Below are 20,075 nucleotides of genomic sequence, written 5' to 3' on the forward strand. Positions count from 1 at the left end.
ATAATACTGCGATTATTCTGTCTTCTTCTCGTAGTCAACTTGCTTTTCGAAGGACTTGTAGGTAATCTGGATCGAGGAGATCCAGCCAACGGCAGTGAGCAAGACGTAAACCAAGAATAAAGAAATTATTAAGCACAGCCAAATGCCTGGTGTGAAGAATTGATATTTTGTGAAAAGATTGGATCTGCCGTCAGTCTTTTGCTTCTGTTCCTCAGATCCAGAAGATGTCTCCTTGTCCTCTGCTAAAGCAGTCACGAACGAGTCACCTTCCTCGTGAGCGATCAAAGATTCGGCTGCTCTGAAAGCCGACTCAATCTCTTCGAAAGCCTCCGCATCGGCTTCGTCCTGTTCGTCTTGTCTCTTGGCCCAGCCTTGTTGAAAGTCGTCAACATACTCCTTGATACCAGCCATGAATGAACGTGCTTTTCCTCCATTAGGCTTGCCTTGGACGGTCACAAAAGCATCTTCAGAAAGAAGATCATTGACCTTATAGTTTGAGTCGTCGTCTAAGTCGACAACGTAGACCTCACCAGCGTTCAACTCGCTAGGATTGTTGGTGGAATAGTGTACCTGGCACAGAGAGTGCAATGTAAGGTCCAATTGGCTTGGAGATTCGTATCTCACATTTGTAAACGCCTCTGCCAAATCATTAGATCCCTTAGCAAGATTCTTTACTCTGTAGATGATCATAGGAAGTTTTTGCTCCTGGGAGCACCAATCCTTTGTAAGGTTCTCCAATTGCGAGGACACATCATGAGCGTCGGTGAGATAACGGTTGTCCAAAAGAGCTTTGCTGCTGAACATGGGTGCAGTGTTTACATATGCCATTACAGCGCTGGCATAAACAGCAACACCAGTGATGAGCTTCATGGTTAATTGACACTAGTTCTTGAGGGTATTGTAGAAACCTGTTGATCACCTAAATTGCCAACTGCGTATGAAGTCACGTGGACAAGTTTGCAGAAGGCACAATAAAATGTTTTGAATAGACAGTTTATGGATTTGTGAAGGGTGGGATAGGAAGCGGATCCTTTCTTATCTATGACTGTATTTGTGTATTTCTAACTACTTTCCTAGTGTACGAATGGCACGATATGGTTGGTTCTACCTTTGGAGTGTATACTGGGATCTCATACTACTTAGTAGCCCTCAGTACCATATTGACGTTACAACAACTTGCATTAATTGGTAATGGCTGCCGACGTCCCAGCGTATGTGACTTTTTAATGATTGAATGATCAGGCTCATCTTCTCCTGTAATGAATGGGTATTATCGATCCCTTACTAACATTCAGCTCAGTTGTGAGGAAACTCCTCTATTTCACGGCTGCCATGGTCTTTTTGCCACTTGTGACTTTCTTCACGGTCCAATATGTCTTTAATGCAAACTCCATTGTAAGTGGAGGCTCTGCGGCTGCTGCTGCTAACGCTGTACTTATCGCCTACATCGTTGTTGCCTTCTCCGAGGACACCTCCGAAGAAATCTCTGAGAAGCCAGAGGCCAAGAAAGATATCTAATCGAATAGCATTATCAGTGTATATTAGTGAACATGAATTCAAGGTCAATCGTGGATTGTAATTGCAGAAGGTAGGCACTTTCTATGTAGCATGGTCCTATGATGGCTGCTGGGTCCCTCCTATCATTACTTAGGTGTCACGTCTGGATTCTATCAAATTGCGGTTGTTAATGTTTCATTTCTCCTGCTACTTTGTTAGTCTTCTTTCTATCTTGTTTTTCTTTTTTGGCTTATGGTAATTTCCCGTATTTCTACCTTTGTCTACTGATTCACATCTTCAGTGCGGGTATCTCAAATATACGCATAATAGAAGTTTGCAACAATAAATTACAAATCTCTTTATAAACAAAATAAAACTTCAATGATATGATAATCAAGACTCAATAATAACAGTCCTATACTTTTCACCATATTCTAGCTTTGCAAAGTCACTTTTCCAAGAAGGAAACACTTCATCAGTTTCCATAAGTTAGCGCGACATTGATTATCGTTCAACCACAACTTCAAAGTCCAACAGCATGGTTCACCAATTGCTTCTATGCTCGAGTATATCTCAAAGCAACTATATTCAAACAGTCTCCACACTACAAGCATTAACAGGAGTGCTACATCCACAAGACATTGCAACATACACCCTTCTAACGAAGCCTCATAATGTATTCAAGCCAAAATTCGAACCAGGCAAGGTGAATCAGATAGAACAATATTACATGAAATGTTCGACAACTTGGAATGATGAAGCTGCTCTGGAATTGAACCTATCACAGCCAATTATAGCGGGTAAGTCAGACATTCGTGTGGAAAGGCTTTTCTCTGGTAAGAAGGTTAAACATTGGACATTGCAGATATCTGATATTCCGAACGCAGGCAAGAACCCTGTACTGGCGCATAATTTCTATGAAAGTACACTTGTTCATCATCATACCGGTAAGAATGTTCTCATATCGTCGACCCTGCCAAAGGTAGAGACAAGTGAAGAAGCTAAGGTAGAAGCCAAGGTGGAAGCTAAGGACGAGGCAAAAGAAGAGAAAAAGGACGATACGAAAGAGGCAGAAAAAGAAGAAGCAAAGGACGATGATATCATGCAAATTGACGGTCCAGCCAAGGAGGACTCCACTGAGAAAGACAAGGGAGATGAAGACCTCATGGAAATAGAACCCGAAGGCTTGCCAAAAACGAATGGCGAAGGGGCGGAGGTCACTGAGATCACTGATATTCCAGACTTTGCTGACATACCCGATAGTAAGGAAACCAACGAGGGTGATGCTATAAAAAAAGAAGAAGAAAAAGAACCGAAGACGCAAGTGGGTGAAACCAACTCGGAAGTGAAAGACTCATTTCTTCAATTTCTCGAGGAATTGGGATACGACGTGGTCAATCAGTACTGGCAAAAGGGTATACGCTTCTTTCATGGTGACATCGTAATTGAAATATTTAAGATTCTCGTTAGAGATGACGATCCCTCCGGTGCAGCAGAAGACCTGAAACTAAAACTCAAACTATTGGATGAGTCCAACACTTTCCAGATCAAAGCTTTCATTAATTACCAAAAGGGCGCAAGTGTCGATTTGGTCAACCAAGGCACTAAAGACTTGGTGAAGATCAAAGAGCTTCTACACAACCTATTCGAATTGGAAGTTCCCGATAGGATGTACATGGATGCTCGTGTTAATAGAAACCAGTAAATCAAGACATGTCCATCTAAGTTACTTTCCGCCAAACTTTATCGTATTACGGAACTTCTCATGGTCGAACCCAGTTTCGCCCTTCTCGGGGTCAACTTGCTTCTTCACTTGCTCTACCTGCTTAAGCAATGCCTTCAAATTGAGCGGTTCTGGCGGTTGATGATCGGATGCCAAAAGTCTAAACATCCTACTGTTGTTGGCTCTGCGTTCTCCATGGCTCATGCCCGGGTCGTAAAGCTCGTCGATGAAGCCAACCTGGGTCCTCAAGGCATGTTCAAGCTGCTTATACAAGTCTTCGGAAATATTGTGAGGAAGACCAGACTGCTTTAAAAGTTTCAGCACGAGCTCGGGCGTGATGTCTTCTTCAATATTATCTGGGTTTGGAATGGCATCGCTTACATTCCATGACGCCGAGTTGATAAGTTTGTCTAGGTCCTCGCAGTCCTCGATCTTGGGGTAGATTTTACCCTTGAGTAGACGGCTGGACGTTGTCAATTGTCTTCTAATGCACCTTGTAAGCATCTAAGATGTAACTGTAGTAGATATGAGAAGTGGAATATATTACTAGCTGCGCGCACTAAAGGTAGCAATAACGAGCCTCGTTCTATTTAGTATACATGCTTAATTTATTTCAGAAGACTCTATTTCTTGTTCAATTTTTCCAATTGTTTTTTCGTCTTCTCGAGCTGCTTTCTCTTCTTGGTCAACTGTTCAGTTCTGTTGTCCTTCTTGTCAATACCGTGTTGCATCTTGTTGTACAACTTCTTTTGCTTGTTAGTCATCATGATCTTCTTCAATTCCTTCTCTTCCTCTTCAGCAGTCTGGGTAGCCTTTCTCTTCTTACCCTTTGCACCCTTCTCGTCAGATCTGTCGGAGTACTTGACGCCAGCAGCCTCCAATTCCAATTCTTTTTGATCTTCATCCTCCTCAGCGTCTTCCTCATCTTCATCGGGTAGATCATCACCATCAATCTCGATCTCTTCATCAGATTCAGCGTCCTCAGGACCTTCCTCAACAGCGGCTTCTGGGTTGTAAGCACCAGAATCACCCCATGGCGATAAATGAGGTGGAAGAGTCTCACCTGGACCATACTGGTTTACTGGCAAAAGCTCGGCCTTGTTGATGGAGTCGAAGACCCATTGAGGCTGGATGTAAGTACGTCCAGCAACTTTGCTAGTGATCTTTGGTCTGTCGACGATTTGATGCGTGATATTGCTCATGTCCAAGCTCTTATAAGCTTCAGGCTGATTGATCTTCATTTCGTCCAAGGCAACTTCGGAAATTAAGTTACCTCCGGCCGACAAAATACAGAGTTCCAAGATATCCATTGGGACTTCACGGCCAACGAAAAACAAGAACTTGGAGAACAAAGTAGATGAAGGATGCGAGAATTTGGATGGCTGGGCCAAGACGTCACCAGTGTCTTTGTTGGTGGATGCAAATTGATCTAGCTCAATGGCTTCAACATCCTCTACCTCTTCTTCCTGCTGCTCATCCTCTTCGTCTGCCTTCTTGGCCTTTTCAATCTCTTCAGTAGACAAAGTGGTACCTGGGGCTTCCTCATCCGACTCAGCCTCAACCTGAGTCTCTTGCTTGGATGGAAGCAAAGACTTTACACTCAGATCTTTAGACTGCAAGACATATGAAGACAAACCGCCAATACCCTTCATTTGTTCCATGTTGATAGGTGGAGGATAAACCAAACCAGCATCGTTATACAACTTGAATAAGATAAAGTGCAACAAAGTGGAGTAGAACTCCAAGAAGGTGACCATGATTCTGAAATCAATGTCTGATGGAATGTTGGAAGGGAACTTAAATGGAACCAACCATCTAATTTCCTGTCCCTTGACAACAGCTTGGTAGTAAACACCCTTGATAGACACGAAAACCTTCTTGATAAGTCTTTCCTTAGCGCAGTAGGCGAGCCACTGGTTTGTCAATGTCTGGGCGTCCTTCACCACTCTGTGGCTCACACCCTTGGTAGAAGGCATGTTGGCGAACAAAAACAACATGTTCAAAGGATCATCAAGATCTCTCAATGCATCAACGAAGGAAGGATACCTCTCCTTAACCAAGTGGTTGAGGGTGTACTTAGGTCTCAGTTCTTCCAATTTTTCAGCATCACCAATTTCGTTTCTGACCAAAGCTCTCAGCAACTTCTTGGAGAAAGTCTTGTGCTCTCTAAACTTGGCCAAAACTGGCTCATGCATCAAATATTGAATATCCTTACCATAGTAAAAAGTGGTAGGTGCTGTAGAGCCTCTGTTAGCCTTTTTCTTGTTCTTAGGTTCTCTTGGGTAGATACCCTTGAAGATACAAAGACGACGGAAATCAGCCAAAGAAACCTGAAGCTTCTTCAAAGCTCTTGCTCTGGTAATGAAGTTTTTGGCATTACCGGACTTCCCCTTTCTCTTTATTCTAGCCATGGTTGTTGGGACAAGAAGATGGAGGATAATCTCATATTTTTTTGGTGCGATGCGATGCGATGCCCGTACTGCAGCAGGCTCAGAGATTGGGATGGGGTAGTTAACCAAAGCCAGTGCAATAAAACGAATATGGTCATATTTCAAATAAATAAAAATGATGGTTTAAATGTTATTTTCAAGGAAAGCTAGTAGGTTTCAATAAAATCCCAATATGTGATAAGTGTGGTGAAAGGCCATCAGCCATGCCTGTTACTACTGTGCTAGTACTCGCAAGGGTGCAAAATGGTCCAGGTGCCTGGGAAAAAGGACCGTTAAGTCGTACAATTTTTTCATAATATGGTATATTCGAGCTGCTTCACAAAGTTTTCGAATCTTTGAATTGTTATGCGTAATCAAGATTGGTTCCCATCTCCCCTTCGTGAATAAAAGCCAATATTTGACGTGCGAGCTGGAACTTTTGGTAGGACAGTAAGCCAACTGACATTTATACCAATGCTAAAGCCTTGTTAATCATTCTCTTATATATATTAGCACTAATTACTCATCCTAGTTCATTGTATAGCCGGTTAAGCTCGGAGATAACAGGCCATACACTATTGAAGCGGTCTGTCCACCAAAAGTCAAAGTCGTCTCCATTTACTGGAGCAAAGAACAATGATTCAAATTTGCCAGCAATCATGTAGCATATACGGCTAATATCAGTGAGCGGCATCTCTAGTAGACTGCGGACTGGGACTTTGGCTCGGAGGGTTCGAGCGACGTGAAAGATCGTTGATTCGAGCTTGTCAAAAATAGTCGAGTCAACTTTTCCAGATGGCTGAAGTCCCAAGACTTTCATCATCTCATGCCGAGTAAGAATAATATCATGCTTTAAAATGAAATAGATCATTGTAGTATCTCTGACATTCCCTAAGTCATAACCCACGAACGCCCTGAAGGCATCATACGCAGCTCGCTTCTTTGAAACAGATAGGGTATACTTATAAAGGAAAGGATCATATATCAAAACATCATCGGGACTCTTTGGCTTACCATAATCGAGATCAAATGGCATTTTGTTTGAACTTCTTGGAGTGGAATATAACTGACAAAATGGTTGCAAAAAGAGGGTACAAAACCACTATCGCGGTTGAAATACCTTACCACAAGGCCTTCTTTCACAATATAATGGCTGGATCAGAGATATACATTCGCCAGTTGGCGTCTAGGGAACATCTTGAAAAGGAAACCACTCACAACTTCTATCGCCGAATCTTCAACCCAGATAGCTTCGTCTACACGAGCCTCATGAACGAAGACCCTGCAAATATGTTTCCAAGTCTTCTTCCACTCACAGACATCATGACCATTAAGATTGCCCTCAAGGATAGCCTCGTTGGCGATGAAACCAACTTCGATGAGTTCAAGCGAGATCCGTGTCTTCGAGCACTTGAAGACTTCAGTGGTATAGAGATTACTCCATTTGATTTCGTTGACTTTAGGCTGGATACGCTCAGCAGACTACTGGAAGATTGGACATCAGGAATGTACCATGGGCTTGGCCCATACTGTCCATCTGAATCCCATTCTCGCCGTTTCCTCACTTACGTGAAGAGAGCAAAGAAAGGCTCCTTCAAGAATACCCGCTTTGCGTACCACGATATGTTCAACGAATAGGCCAGGCTTGCGTCTCATCTATGATGGGTATAGAGAACTATAACTACTTTTACCTGATATGTGATCAGGGGCTGAACGCAACGAATTTTCGATTATTATCTGGCACGAGCTGTCATGACGTAGGTTCTCCACGTTTTTCGTGCGAAATGATGTAGCTAATATGTATCTAAGTAGCCGCGAAACCAAAGAGAGAGAGAAAAAAAAAATGACTCTAGTGAGTTTCTGAGCCGGCAATGTCTTTCCAGGATGTGTTGAAGAGAGGTGATGATTTCCTATCCGAATACCCTCGAACTTCACCGCTCTGGAACTATGCGTCCCATGCGACGTGCTTGCTTATCACCATGAAAGCCAAGCTACTTCTCAACTTGTTCTACAAACCTCACCTTCACTGCGTTGAGAAACTTGATTTTGCCTTGGCCAAGGCTCGGGAGGAGAAACGGTCTCTTCTTACGGTGATGAACCATATGTCAGTTGTTGACGATCCATCCTTTTACGCCGTTTTGCCCTTCAGGTTCCATACAGACGTTGATACTATCAGATGGGGCTTCGGTGCCCATAATATCTGCTTCTCCAATAAGGTCTTCTCTTGGTTTTTCAACCTCGGAAAGATCATGGGAACCAAGAGGTTTGGTGAGGGTCCGTTCCAGGGCTCTTTGGATGCTGCGATCAGGATCTTGTCTCCCGATGATACCTTGGATTTGGAGTTTAGTCCATGGGCCAGAGAACAAGACAAGCCTACCTTGATCCAAGAGTTTTCCAAACTCGACGTGTCTCTGGAGACAAAGGAGCTTGTAAAGTCGGTGAAGCCTTCTCCAGAGTCGACGAACATTCTTATGTCAAAGTCTCCTTTCATTCGTACCAAGACTTCATGGTTCCATGTCTTCCCTGAAGGTTTTGTTTTGCAGCTTCAAGAACCTCACGGTAACTCGATGAGATACTTTAAGTGGGGTGTTTCCAGGTTGATTCTTGAGAGTACTCGTGCTCCTGTTGTTGTTCCTATGTTCGCATACGGGTTCGAAAAAGTTGCGCCTGAAGATGCTGCTGGTGAAGGTATCAAGCGCTACCTCCCTAGCAACTTAGGTGCTGAGATCCATGTCACTATCGGTGACATGATTCCTGATGATCGTATCGAGTACTACAGGGAGAAATGGAGAGACTTGTGCAAAAAATACATTGATCCAAAAAAGCCTACTGATCTCACTGAGGAGTTGATGTCTGGAAAGAAAGCCCAGGGGCTCCGATCCGACCTTGCAGCTGAACTCAGAGAGAAAGTTCTCGCCATTAGAGAGGGCCTTGGGGTGTTTAGACCTGAGGATCCACGCTTCAAAGACCCAGCGTATTGGACTGAGTACACTAGGACAGAGGGCATGAGCGACCCAGAAGTCAAGTTTATCGGAAAGAACTGGGCAATTAAAAGATTACAGCTGCACCTCCCTGATTACGAAGAGGACGCTGCTTAAGGACAGAAAGAGAAAAAAAAAAAAGACCTATATCAGCAAGAGAACGGATATATAATTTGTGTATAGAAAGTATCTGTCATGGTTGCAAAATAGACTGCGCGCTGAAGAAATACTACTCCAACTTTTCATGCACATCTTCTGTAAGTGAACTCTGCGGAAACCCAAGACATACCCATGCTCCGTCTACCTGTCCTAATAAGGGGCTATCGCCGTCTTCCGATAGGTGTTCTGCTTAACGGCACCTTACGAACCCAACAAATCAGACATAAGAATATAGGTGCCTGGTTCACCAAGGCAAAGCAGCCTAAAGCACATAGACAAGATAACTCCAAGGCACAAATCATCATAGAAGACGAGGATATCTCAAACAAGATCCAGCATAGCCACATTGGCGACCTTAAGCATTACCTCAAGACCACAGAGATCCCATCGAAGGAAAGATCTCGTATTCTCAGGACAAAACTCATTGAACTCATCAACGAAGTACCCGATTTTGCATCCAACAAAGACAGTCTATATACGATAGATACTGTCTTTGCATACCTCTACGACCAGTCAGGAAGGAATCTTGAGAACGTTCTTCCCTTAGATGATCTCCTACATCTTTTCAGAAGCACATCCTCAGTGCTTTTGGCGCAGGAGGATTTCACCATGCCTCAATATATGGCAACCCTTTCCCAAGAACTTACCAAGTCAAGTTCAGACAATCCATCTGATATCTATGCATTAGTGATTGACATAGGTGCTTCCTTAAAGTTTAACGACTTTGAAAACGCTCTCGCTGTTGTGGTACACAACTCGAAAAAGCTCCCACGAGACTTTACTGGAACCGTGTTTAATCATTTTCGTATGAAAGGTTGTCTCGACCTTCTGTATTTTGAAGCTTTTCTTTCTGTTGCATTAAGGGAAAAATCAGAGATCGTGAACGACGACTTGGTGAAAGAGTACCGGGCTTATGTCGAGCTGTTGTTCGAGAAACTGAACCCTAACGTCCACGAGTACGAGGATTTGAATAAGAATGTCTATCGAATTCAGGAACTCACATTCAAAATGGTGAATGCTTTACCAGATAACCTAGCAGCGGGATCTTCGGTCCAGCTACTCAAGTTCTTTGTCGATCTAAATACAGTCGTTCAGTACAAAGACAAAGCGAAGGGAGTAGAGCTTCTCCTCACCAAAATTAACGATAAATCTTTTGAAGAAATTAAACAAGTCCTTGTGGAGCTGGACCTATTCGATGAATCGTTGTGCGAATTGCTCTTGCTTGAAGTCAGCAAGTATGCCTTGTTTCCAGTACTACACGAGAAGCTCACCGAGTTTGTCATCAAGGACAACGTCAGATATTCAGAAAACCTTAAGATACAAGCAAAGATATTAAACTATTTGCATAATAATTTCAGCTTGTCTGAAGACGAACTCCATCATCTCATTCAAGATTACGTTAAACAAATATCCACAGAAGAACTCAATAACACGCAAGATAAAGTCGTGGAAGCACTAATGGTTTCAGGTGTTGTTTCTCCTGTCAGTCCCCTTTTGGGCGAACTAAGCACCTGGTTCAAGTCCACTTATGGACACTTGCCCACTTTGAATGTTTATCAGTATAGGCTCGAAAATGCTCTAGATGCATCTGATAGTGAGGCCGCTCTTCAAATCTTTGAAGAATCTCTTCGAAGTGAAGCTGTGAATTGGGAACACGATTCCTCTCCACGCACACAGCTTTCCCTAAACAGGTTGATCCATTCTATCTGCGATGATGACACAAGCATCATTAAAGTTTTCCCCATATTTCGCAAGATAAAACAGCATATGACGTCCCAATGCAACGCTGAAGCTCTCGCTGTCTTGTCTAAGAAAATGGTCGCTGAGGAGTGTGTCGGGGATGCGATTGAGCTTCTTAAACGTGAATTACCGAAAATGAATACTGAATCACCAAAAAGACTCTTGGTTACACCAACTTGGGCATATGCCCATAAAGAGCTTTTTGATCAGTTACATCATTTCACAGTTACATTTTCTACCGAAGAAACGTTTGAAACAAATTGGGTACTTTACGGTGAGCTTCACAAGTACTTTGCAGTCCCCTTCGAAACCTACTTACCTACCATGAAGTTCTTTTGCGAGAAAGACAGGCTTCATGCTGCACTTGTCATTTTTCAGAGAGTTAAGTCTCTCAATGAGCTACACGGCTCGCACCATCATCTTCCACCATCTCGAGAGATGTACATGTATTTATTTAAAACATTTGGGGACCGTCTTTATGAAGAAGGAGTGATTGAAATCCATGAGTATCTCAAAATGGATATAAATCTTCCAGATACGGATATTGATTTACAAAATTGTCTTCTTGACGCTTATTCCAATCTACAAAATGTTGGCAAGGCTAGAGACTTATTTTTGGCAATTTCTTCAAACGCAAAGATCGAAGGTGGTGTCAACGAGGAAACTGCTCGTATCATGATAAAAACTTACACCTATAGTGACATGGTATACGTTAGGAAATTCTGGAACAACCTTTCCCAGTTCGGTGTTTTCCCTGATTATGGTATTTTCAAGCAGTATGTCATTGCCCATGTTTACCATGGATTAGTCGAAGATGCTTTTAAGCTAGTGAGTGAAATTGATGAGTACAACCTCGAGTTATCGCCTGATTTGCTTTTGGCAATGCATAACTACTGCCTCGAACCCAAAGCACAGCAAGAAGTGGCCCAGTGGGCTATTGAAAATCATAAGGAACAGTGGGATGAGATCAAGTCGTCTCCTCTTTTGCGGAAGGCTTCTACATATATGCCTGAGACTAACCTATTAACAGGTAACGAACTGACTTAATTGTCTAGAAGATAATATTACTATTGAACCTTGGTCCTATTAACCTTAGTAGCAAACCTGAGCGAGTTTACTGTCTCACCGTAGTTCTTCAGTAGCGGCAGAATGTTGACGAACATGAGAGTTTTCGAATCCCCTTGTAAACTGTTCTTGAGGAGATACGTGAGCTTTGAGTTACGGTAAGGGACATGACCGATTTGCCCACCGCTATTTTTTCTCGCAATGCTATAGATAACATCGCCAAGACAGGAGAGTGATTTATTAATAGCTTGAGTTTCCTTCAAGCGTGCACCTGTTGCATGGGAATTGCCAATTCTCTCAGATCCCGCCAAGTCGACTAGATGTAACGTACCTGACTTTGTCTCGTTAGTATGCTCGTTGCAGCCTCTTATCTTAATGGAAAGAACTGAATGGGATCTTGATGACCTATCGTTAGCGTCAGTCGCAGCGGTTGCCCTTCGTTTGTTTGCCCTCTGCAACATTTCAAGAGCTTCACGAACTCCAGTCATCTTATTCGTCTTAAGATTCGTCACTGTTGTTGTACTCGACAGGTCATCATGTTTAATTTCATGCTTCAAAGATCGGCCCGAGTCACCAAATAAATCCACAATAGTTTCATTATATATCTCAATGAAGCTCGCCTCTATGGAATGATCCCAACCATGCGTCAGTAGCTCATCAATATCGTCAAAGATTTTTTAATAGATAATGGAATCATTCCATCTTTGCCGTTGGACATTGTGTATGTTTTACCCGATCCCGTTTGACCATAGGCAAAGACACATACGTTGGACCCATCCAAAGCACATTGTACTAACTGGCACCATTCCTCAAATATCTCAGCATTCGTAGTTTCTGTATTGAATATCTTGTCAAATTGAAAGTTATTTTGATCATTGCGTACTCCGTTACAGTAACTCCACAGGGAAGTCGTTTCCGATTGAGCAACGATAAGGTCCTGCTTACCATTGTCAGAGAACTCTTCAGGTGAGGGTGCCTCGATATTAGCAATCGGGCCCGTAGTATCAGGCCTGATTCTGCAGAAGACACGAATGTTGCCTTTAAGGTCATGAAGTTTGGCGTGGAGAAGCCTTCGTTTATGTTCTAGGGGAGGAATCAACTCGCTGATAGCAGCGATCTCCTCCTTGTAGGCATCAATATTCTCCATGTGGCCCGTGAGAAGATTTTCTTGCTTCGTCATTTCAGCAAGAGTGGAATTGATTCTATCTTGGACCTTCATTTTGTCAGCTTCGTTGTTCGAAACACTTTCTCTCAAATTCTTCATTTCATCTTCGAGTCTTGCCTGTTTAGACGTTAATTCTCGTTTAATTTGAAGAAGAACCAGTTCAATCTTCATTTCATATGCCACGGCAGCCCTATTCAAGTCAACCGAATCTTGCTGTGCTTGGGCAGCTTCATTCTCTAGCTCATTCGTGAGTTCATGTACGGCTCTTCCATGATCCTCTTTAAGCAGGATGAGTCTTCTCGTTTTTTCTTTCTGTGATAAAGTGATCTTCTCATCAAGCAGGCTGATGGCCTCCTGTAAGACTCGCCTGGCTTCCTGATCTCTCTTTGCGACGTCTTCTATAGTTTTGTCGATTTCCTGAGATAAGGTCTCTTTTAGATCCATTAATCTCTTATCGTGACTCAAAAGTAAGTCCTTCTTCTTGAGCTCAAACTTCGAGTCGATCTGCTTAATGCTTTCACTTTCGGCATCGTCCAACTGCTTGACGTTTTCCTCAACCTCTCGAAGATGCTTGGATACGTCACGGACTTCATCTTCCAATTTACGGTTTTTGAGTTCCAGATTGAAGATTTCGGTCTTTCTGGACATTATTTGCTTTTTGTATAGTAGCAATTCTTGGTGTTTCTGTTCAATCTCCTGCTGGAGGGGATGTTGCCGTAGAAGATATCCCATTTCACTATTCAGTCTTGGGAGAGAGTCGGGTACCGAATAACGTTCTATAAGAAGAGTTTTCTTCAGTGGTGAAAAGTCAGCCACACCCAATGACCTTTTATGGCCTAGTTTGGAAGGGCTAGACACTTTCATCTCTCCGTTTTGGCTCATGGTTTAGGTCAGTCTCATGCGTGTATCAGATCCGAAACATAAACAAACACCAGTAGTAGTATTGATATGGTGCACGGGTGCACTGATAAAACCGATTGGCACGTTGTGGGCTCTGAAGTTCAAGCAACTACAATAAACGCCACAAAAGGGTTCTTGGCAAAGATAGAATACGGATCCGCTACGTTGGCTGTTTCTGCTACCCCTAACTTGCTGTTGATGCTTTGATGGTCTGCTCCAGTATCTATGTGCCATGGAGACAATAGAAGGACCACTTTCGAAATTGTTTTCCTTATTCTATTTTCAATCAAAAATTTCAGTGTCTTTAAAACTACCTCTTATTTCCCTTTAACTTTTCAAAGTCTGAAATCCTTTCTGTCTGCTTGGTCCTATTGGAATGGTTGCAAATTTCCTGCACGCGTGCATACCTAAGAAGAGACTCATCTCAGAACCTACCGCATACTCATCTCATCGCTAGCATCATGGGGAAATCTGATAAAGCCCAAAAGCGGGACTCTAAGCAGAAAAAGCAAGAGTCGAAGCAAATCACACCTGCTGAAAAAGAAGAGGTAGTTGAATCAAAGCAAGAAGAGTCTGAAGAATCCTCAGATGAAGAGGATGCCTCCGATGCTGATTCAGGCCTTGAAGATGACTTTGAAGTAGCCGATGTTTCTTCCGACGAAAGCGAAGATGGATCGGGAGACGACGAGGAATCCGATGACGAATTTCCTTTGAGAAAAAAGAAGAAAACAAGTAACGATGGTGGCGACCAGTTTGCCAGTGCTTTCAACGCCATCATTGGCTCCAAGTTGAAGGCTTACGACAGAAAAGACCCTATTTTGGCCAGAAACAAATCCACTCTTAAAAAGTTGGAATCTGACAAATTAGAAAAGAAGGCAAAGCGTGAATTGCTTGCCGAAAAGAGACAGATCCAAGACAAGGTTCGTGTCCGTAACCTTCTTCCCGCTGCCAGTGAGCCAGAGAAGGTACGTGAGATTATTGAGAAGGAGAAGAAGCTTAAGAAGGTTGCCCAGCGAGGCGTGGTGAAGTTGTTCAATGCTGTCTTGGCAACCCAGGTCAAGACGAAGGAGGAAATGGGTAAGACCAAGGTTTCTTCAGGCAAGCAAGAAGAAATGTTGAATGAACTTTCGAAATCTAAGTTTTTGGACCTTGTCAAGGCTGCAGGTAACACTTAGCGGTTCCTATTGATGTTTTCGGAACAATGATGAAGCTTTAGCGGTGGAGACATTTGGATCCCGCGAAAAATTCAGCAAGGCCAAAAAAAGATAATTCCCCACGTACAGACATGAACGGCACAGAGAGACATGCTTGAGTTTTCTGGGGAGTTATGCATAAGTTGATGAATAAGCGACAACTTTTTCCCTTCACCTTCGTGTTATGTCGATAACAAAGCAAGAAGAGGCCCATGTTCGGCGTGAAGAACCTCTCGGAGAAATCCTGAGTACTCCGTTGGATTTCGCTAATGATAGACAGTCAGATAGACCCCATATAGTCACACGAGAGTCTAATATAAACGTTACTAGTATCGGCAATGTTAATACCTCGGGAAGGCCTAATACCCATGCTCCACCTACCAATGCAAACAAGGAGGCAATGACTTTACGCAATCCCGAGAGAAACCTCTGGAGAGTCATTGCAGTTAGTCTTTGGTCAGCTTGTGGAGGCTTCTCTGATGCTGCTCCGGGTGCCCTTTTACCATCAATGGAATCTCATTACGATATCAGCTATGCTGTTGTGTCGCTTATTTGGATGTCCAATGCTGTTGGTTTCATCCTTGTTGCTTGTTTCTCCCATAAGATCATCCCCTGGTTTGGTAAGAGATGGTCCATTACCTATGGAATCTTTCTGTCAGTTGCAGCTTACTCATGCATTGCTAGTGGAGGACCATTTCCACTCATTTGCTTTGGCTTTTTCTTGGGTGGAGTTGGTTTGGCGACAGTGTTGGCACAGTCGAATGTGTTCTTGTCAAAGTTAGACAAGCAGTCCAAATACTTGGCCTTGTTCCATGCTTGTTACGGTGCGGGTGCTACCATATCTCCTCTTGCTGCTACGAGTATGGTCAATAATGGCATCAAATGGAATTATGTCTATCTTATTTTGCTTGCGTTGATGTTGGTGAACTCTTTAAACGCTAATTTGGCGTTCAAGGGTGCAGAAGAAGACTTAAAACCATGGGATCACGATGAAGAGACTGAGAGATTGATTAACAGATCGGCCGCTGAAGAAGAAGGAATTGAACTTGAAGATTCTCAGGCATGGCAAAATGGTGAAGACGTACTGCGTTCTTCCTCCAAGGGTCCAAGTGATATGGTTCTCGCTTTGAAGAATGTTCCAACTTGGTTCATTGCCCTTTTCGTTTTCTGCTACCAAGGTGCAGAAGTGTCGCTTGGAGGTTGGATTGTTACCTACCTTTTGGACTACCGTGGTGCCAATACCAGCTTTGGTTACGTTCTGTCTGGTTTCTGGGCGGGTTTGACCATCGGAAGGCTTCTTTTGACGCGTCCGTTGCATAAGACTCTCGGGCTTAGAAAGAGTATCATTATTCTAGCGCTCATGGCCATAGGTATGGTTGTTTTATCCTGGGTGGTGCCAAACAGCGTCGCTGTGGGTGTATTTGTTGGCCTTGCGGGAGTCTTTATTGGCCCCACATACCCACTAATGATCACTGCAGTGTCGTTCATTGTGCCTAGAAAGATTCAAGTTGTCAGCTTGACTATTATGACGGCCTTTGGTTCTAGTGGAGGAGCTGTTCTTCCATTCGTTACCGGTCTTATCGCAGAGACACAAGGTGCCTACGTCGTTTTACCTATTTTCATTGCAACATACAGTGCCATGTTAGGCTTCTGGTTCTTGTTACCAAATGTGGAGCGGAAACCAGATCAACCAAATGATGGTAAATTAAAGAGATTCTGGCACAGAGTATGGTAAAGTGTGCATCATTTCGGTATATAGTTAGTGATTTCCATACAACAGAAACCATGTAGGTGGGTGCGAAATTTGTGTCTACAGCAGTAAACGCTACAAATCATCCAACAAACCAATGGCAGTTGAACTACACATTAAACACGGCGACGAAGCCGTCAATAGCAAGAAGTTCTCTGAAGCAGTGGACCATTACACTGCCGCATTGAAAGAAAATCCTGATGCCTTTCTTGCGTACATCAAGCGTGCCGCTGCCTATTTGAAGCTCAGTGAACATTCGACCGCCAGAGCAGATATCAATGAAGCAATTAAGATAGCCGATAGAAGAGGTAAGAGAGATGATAAGGGGCTTTGCTTTTACAGATTGGGTCTAATAAGCTACGGCGAGAAGCAATATGCTGAAGCACTTTCGAATTTCAAGAAGGCGAAAGAGTATCTGTTTACAGAACCTGCGTTGGACATTTGGATCGCCAAAGCGGAAAGAGATTTGAAGAAACTCAATTTATCAGAGAAGGCTGAACCTTCACCCTCAGAGTCTACCGAGGTGAAGCTGACTAGCGCTGATGTCATCAATAAGCAGGCGCCTATCAAAGCAAAGATCAGAGATGACTGGTACCAATCAAACGAGAATGTGACCGTGACCATTTACGCTAAGAATGTCAAAGAAGAGACTTTGAACATTGCTTTCAATTCTCGATCTGTTGCCATTTCCTTCCCTAGTGGAGAAAACTCCGAATACAACTACAACTTGGAACCGTTGTACGGTGAAATAGACATCGAGCAATCCACATACAAAATCTACGGCACAAAGTTGGAGCTTACTTTAGCAAAGAAGATCAAAGGGAAATGGGCACTGTTGGAAGGAAATGGAGAGATCAAGCCTGTAGAGCCAAAGGAAAGTGGCACAGGGTTGGCATATCCTTCCTCATCCAGGAAAGCCGTTAACTGGTCCAATTTTAAAGTCCAAGAAGACGAAGAAGAGGAAGATTTCTTTGCAAAATTATACAAGGATGTGGATGATGATACGAGAAGAGCCATGATGAAGTCGTATGTGGAGTCAAACGGTACGGTTCTTACCACCAATTGGTCCGAGGCCGAAAACAAGAAATACGAAACAAGTCCACCTGAAGGCATGCAAGAGAAAAAATGGACCTAATTGACGGTTCCAAGGTGTGAAATTTCGGTACATCAGCAGGACACACAATATTATGTCTAGGCTGCATCGCGATTCCCAGTGAAGCGAGACCTCCCTAAAACGCACAAAAACAGGGAGAGGCCCAATTTTTCAGGAGCGGATCGGCCGAGGCATAAAACTCCGAGCACTCAAAGAGCACCAAAAATACTGCTAATTAAGAGGAATTCTGCCAATTAAAAACAACCCAACATTGATCCTAGTTCTCTACGATCAAGACCCCTCCACTATTCCTTCTCCCCTGAAGGGTCCACAGTTTTGTTACCCGGGAGACGCAAGCCCCAAAATGCGATCATAATATCGGTGCTGCGCGAGCTGTATGCGTACAGGGTTGAGCGATCTAAGGCGGGTGGGTGGATTCCCTTTCTTTTTACGCATGAATTTATTTATAAGGCAATAGTGCTTGTCTCAACTTGATCCCCCTTCTTTTTTCTTTCGTCTCTTCCTTAACCTTGTATACTTAAAACTCTATTGGTTGTTGCTTGTTTATTTAACATGCCTTATACTCATAGATTTGTCTGGTACGTACAGCCGCATGGTTGATAAGACATGATCCACTTTTCAGGGTTGCAATTGCTTGAATATTTCACTAACACTAAAGGCCCGCGGCAAGTGGCACAGACAGTGTGGTAGTTACGGGAAATTTTGATGATTGGTCGCTCAAGAAGGGTGTACTCAAGAAAGAAGATGGTGGTGATTTCGTTGGTGAAGTCCGTGTAGATGAACCTCAACGCTTGGTGTTTAAGTTTGTTGTGAATGGGTCCCAATGGATCACCAGTCCAAAGTATAAGATTGAGCACGATATTCAGGGCAATGCCAATAATTACTTGGAAATCGATGATTTGCACGAAGAGAAGGTTGTTGCACCACGGTCAGCGTCCTCGGAGCCATCCGAGATTGCTTCTGTCGAAGATACATCAGATGGTGAGGTGATTAGGTACCTGTTACACCAGAACTATACCAACGACAGCAATAATGGTCACCTTGCTGAAGTCCCCACGTCGCAGTCTTCGTATGCTGCGTTATCAATCCCAAGTGATGGCTACGAAGATCTAGGAAACGACGCTATCCAAGGAGATGATGGTGAAACGACAGAGGGTTTTACTCTGGAGAACTATCACTCTGCAAGAAGTTGCGGTCAATCGCATGAAGAAGAGGGCCGACAGCCTCTATCAGGCTCTCCGCCGAGGCATCGTAACGCCCCCATTGATATCCAAACGTCTGGTCAATCCAGCTCTCAACCGAGGCCTATCCAGCCCCACCACTCCACCTCCTACAGAAGTAACCACGCCGGTTCAGGAGATACAACGCCCATTAATTCCCTCCTCAGCGCCGGATTCTTCGGAGCCAAACAACTCGCTGCCCCAACCCAGCAAGAATCGGAAGTATCGACTCTTGGCGCTCACTCTCGGAGTAGCTCTTATACTGCTCGGTCTCAGCAGCAAGGTAATAAAGTTCAAGATCCCTTGGTTATAAACGGCTTGGGGAACTTGACCGACCCAAATGCCTCTCCACGAAAGAAGAATGGCAATTTAGTCTCACGCTTCATGGGATTTTTTCAATGACTTGAAAAACTTAATACGAATTGCCCTGTTTCATACATTTAATGCTATTTGATTCACCTTCTTTACTTCTTCTTACCCTTCTTCTTTTTCTTACTCTTGGACAGAGGTTGTGGCGTCTTCTCCTTAGTCTCCTCTGGAGCAGGTGTCAGCTCAACGGGCTGAGTTTCAGGTTCTATTTGTGGTTCCTCGAATTTCGAGTTACTCATGACGCTCGCCACACCAGTAACCTCAGACTTGATCTTCTTCGACGTCTGAGCATCTTCAGCTTCACTGTCTGCTTTTCTCTTCTTACTCACGCCACGAGGACCAAAATACGTCAAAAGTCTTGACAATTCCTTGGCCTTTCTGGTTGAATATTGGATGGTTTTCCCCAGTTTGGGCTCAGTGCACTTGAACTTCACACTGTTGGCTGGCGCTTCATTGTCCAGGCTCTTCTTTTTATTTTTATTGGAGTATGTTATCGTCACGGTTGCGGACGGGAAAGCTTCGAAGAGCTCAGCCAGGCTTTCTATGAATTTCTCCATGGCAGAGTTTCGAATGATAAAGATCTATGAATTCTGGTCGCACTTTTCATGGACAGTTTCTTCTCTGCAGCGCTCTGGTAGTGAGCGAGTCCATAAGATCGAGAGACAAAATGGATTTAAGACTACGCATTATAAGATGCAAGTCGTCACTACTGGAATGATTCTGTGTTGTGACTTGGCTTACGGAGTCTTTCATAAGTAATGAATCGAAGC

General features: G+C 43.5%; 13 protein-coding genes across 13 annotated transcripts; 7 read left to right on the top strand and 6 right to left on the bottom strand. All coding sequences in view use genetic code 12, as the record gives it.

The window, feature by feature from the left end:
* Nucleotides 1–12: 12 nt before the first annotated feature.
* Nucleotides 13–870, bottom strand: ABG1 (Abg1p; the record flags this gene model as incomplete). Its single annotated transcript, XM_025486052.1, has 1 exon — nt 13–870. One exon carries the CDS (start codon nt 868–870, stop codon nt 13–15), a length of 858 nt encoding a protein of 285 aa, XP_025341517.1.
* A 1,165-nt stretch (nt 871–2,035) lies between these two features.
* Nucleotides 2,036–3,202, top strand: MED18 (Med18p; the record flags this gene model as incomplete). Its single annotated transcript, XM_025486053.1, has 1 exon — nt 2,036–3,202. One exon carries the CDS (start codon nt 2,036–2,038, stop codon nt 3,200–3,202), a length of 1,167 nt encoding a protein of 388 aa, XP_025341518.1.
* Nucleotides 3,203–3,223: 21 nt separating this feature from the next.
* Nucleotides 3,224–3,724, bottom strand: CXQ85_002373 (glutamyl-tRNA(Gln) amidotransferase subunit F; the record flags this gene model as incomplete). Its single annotated transcript, XM_025486054.1, has 1 exon — nt 3,224–3,724. The coding sequence occupies one exon, from the start codon at nt 3,722–3,724 to the stop codon at nt 3,224–3,226; it is 501 nt and encodes a 166-aa protein (XP_025341519.1).
* A 119-nt stretch (nt 3,725–3,843) lies between these two features.
* PES1 (mRNA-binding ribosome synthesis protein) lies at nt 3,844–5,631 on the bottom strand (the record flags this gene model as incomplete). Its single annotated transcript, XM_025486055.1, has 1 exon — nt 3,844–5,631. One exon carries the CDS (start codon nt 5,629–5,631, stop codon nt 3,844–3,846), a length of 1,788 nt encoding a protein of 595 aa, XP_025341520.1.
* A 541-nt stretch (nt 5,632–6,172) lies between these two features.
* On the bottom strand, nt 6,173–6,685 carry CXQ85_002375 (uncharacterized protein; the record flags this gene model as incomplete). The annotated part of the gene is made up of 1 exon (XM_025486056.1): nt 6,173–6,685. One exon carries the CDS (start codon nt 6,683–6,685, stop codon nt 6,173–6,175), a length of 513 nt encoding a protein of 170 aa, XP_025341521.1.
* Nucleotides 6,686–6,798: 113 nt separating this feature from the next.
* Nucleotides 6,799–7,287, top strand: CXQ85_002376 (uncharacterized protein; the record flags this gene model as incomplete). The annotated part of the gene is made up of 1 exon (XM_025486057.1): nt 6,799–7,287. The coding sequence occupies one exon, from the start codon at nt 6,799–6,801 to the stop codon at nt 7,285–7,287; it is 489 nt and encodes a 162-aa protein (XP_025341522.1).
* A 233-nt stretch (nt 7,288–7,520) lies between these two features.
* TAZ1 (lysophosphatidylcholine acyltransferase) lies at nt 7,521–8,747 on the top strand (the record flags this gene model as incomplete). The annotated part of the gene is made up of 1 exon (XM_025486058.1): nt 7,521–8,747. One exon carries the CDS (start codon nt 7,521–7,523, stop codon nt 8,745–8,747), a length of 1,227 nt encoding a protein of 408 aa, XP_025341523.1.
* Nucleotides 8,748–8,921: 174 nt separating this feature from the next.
* On the top strand, nt 8,922–11,576 carry CXQ85_002378 (uncharacterized protein; the record flags this gene model as incomplete). Its single annotated transcript, XM_025486059.1, has 1 exon — nt 8,922–11,576. The coding sequence occupies one exon, from the start codon at nt 8,922–8,924 to the stop codon at nt 11,574–11,576; it is 2,655 nt and encodes an 884-aa protein (XP_025341524.1).
* Nucleotides 11,577–11,596: 20 nt separating this feature from the next.
* Nucleotides 11,597–13,407, bottom strand: KAR3 (Kar3p; the record flags this gene model as incomplete). Its single annotated transcript, XM_025486060.1, has 2 exons — nt 11,597–12,209; nt 12,392–13,407. The coding sequence occupies 2 exons, from the start codon at nt 13,405–13,407 to the stop codon at nt 11,597–11,599; spliced, it is 1,629 nt and encodes a 542-aa protein (XP_025341525.1).
* Nucleotides 13,408–14,120: 713 nt separating this feature from the next.
* RRP15 (Rrp15p) lies at nt 14,121–14,834 on the top strand (the record flags this gene model as incomplete). Its single annotated transcript, XM_025486061.1, has 1 exon — nt 14,121–14,834. The coding sequence occupies one exon, from the start codon at nt 14,121–14,123 to the stop codon at nt 14,832–14,834; it is 714 nt and encodes a 237-aa protein (XP_025341526.1).
* A 202-nt stretch (nt 14,835–15,036) lies between these two features.
* On the top strand, nt 15,037–16,587 carry CXQ85_002381 (uncharacterized protein; the record flags this gene model as incomplete). Its single annotated transcript, XM_025486062.1, has 1 exon — nt 15,037–16,587. The coding sequence occupies one exon, from the start codon at nt 15,037–15,039 to the stop codon at nt 16,585–16,587; it is 1,551 nt and encodes a 516-aa protein (XP_025341527.1).
* Nucleotides 16,588–16,699: 112 nt separating this feature from the next.
* Nucleotides 16,700–19,338, top strand: SGT1 (co-chaperone; the record flags this gene model as incomplete). The annotated part of the gene is made up of 2 exons (XM_025486063.1): nt 16,700–17,699; nt 18,407–19,338. The coding sequence occupies 2 exons, from the start codon at nt 16,700–16,702 to the stop codon at nt 19,336–19,338; spliced, it is 1,932 nt and encodes a 643-aa protein (XP_025341528.1).
* A 62-nt stretch (nt 19,339–19,400) lies between these two features.
* Nucleotides 19,401–19,862, bottom strand: CXQ85_002383 (signal recognition particle subunit; the record flags this gene model as incomplete). Its single annotated transcript, XM_025486064.1, has 1 exon — nt 19,401–19,862. One exon carries the CDS (start codon nt 19,860–19,862, stop codon nt 19,401–19,403), a length of 462 nt encoding a protein of 153 aa, XP_025341529.1.
* Between the last annotated feature and the right edge of the window lie 213 nt (nt 19,863–20,075).

This window comes from Candidozyma haemuli (assembly GCF_002926055.2).
Source record: "Candidozyma haemuli strain B11899 chromosome Unknown C_2014730914, whole genome shotgun sequence".
Taxonomy (NCBI): domain Eukaryota; kingdom Fungi; phylum Ascomycota; class Pichiomycetes; order Serinales; family Metschnikowiaceae; genus Candidozyma; species Candidozyma haemuli.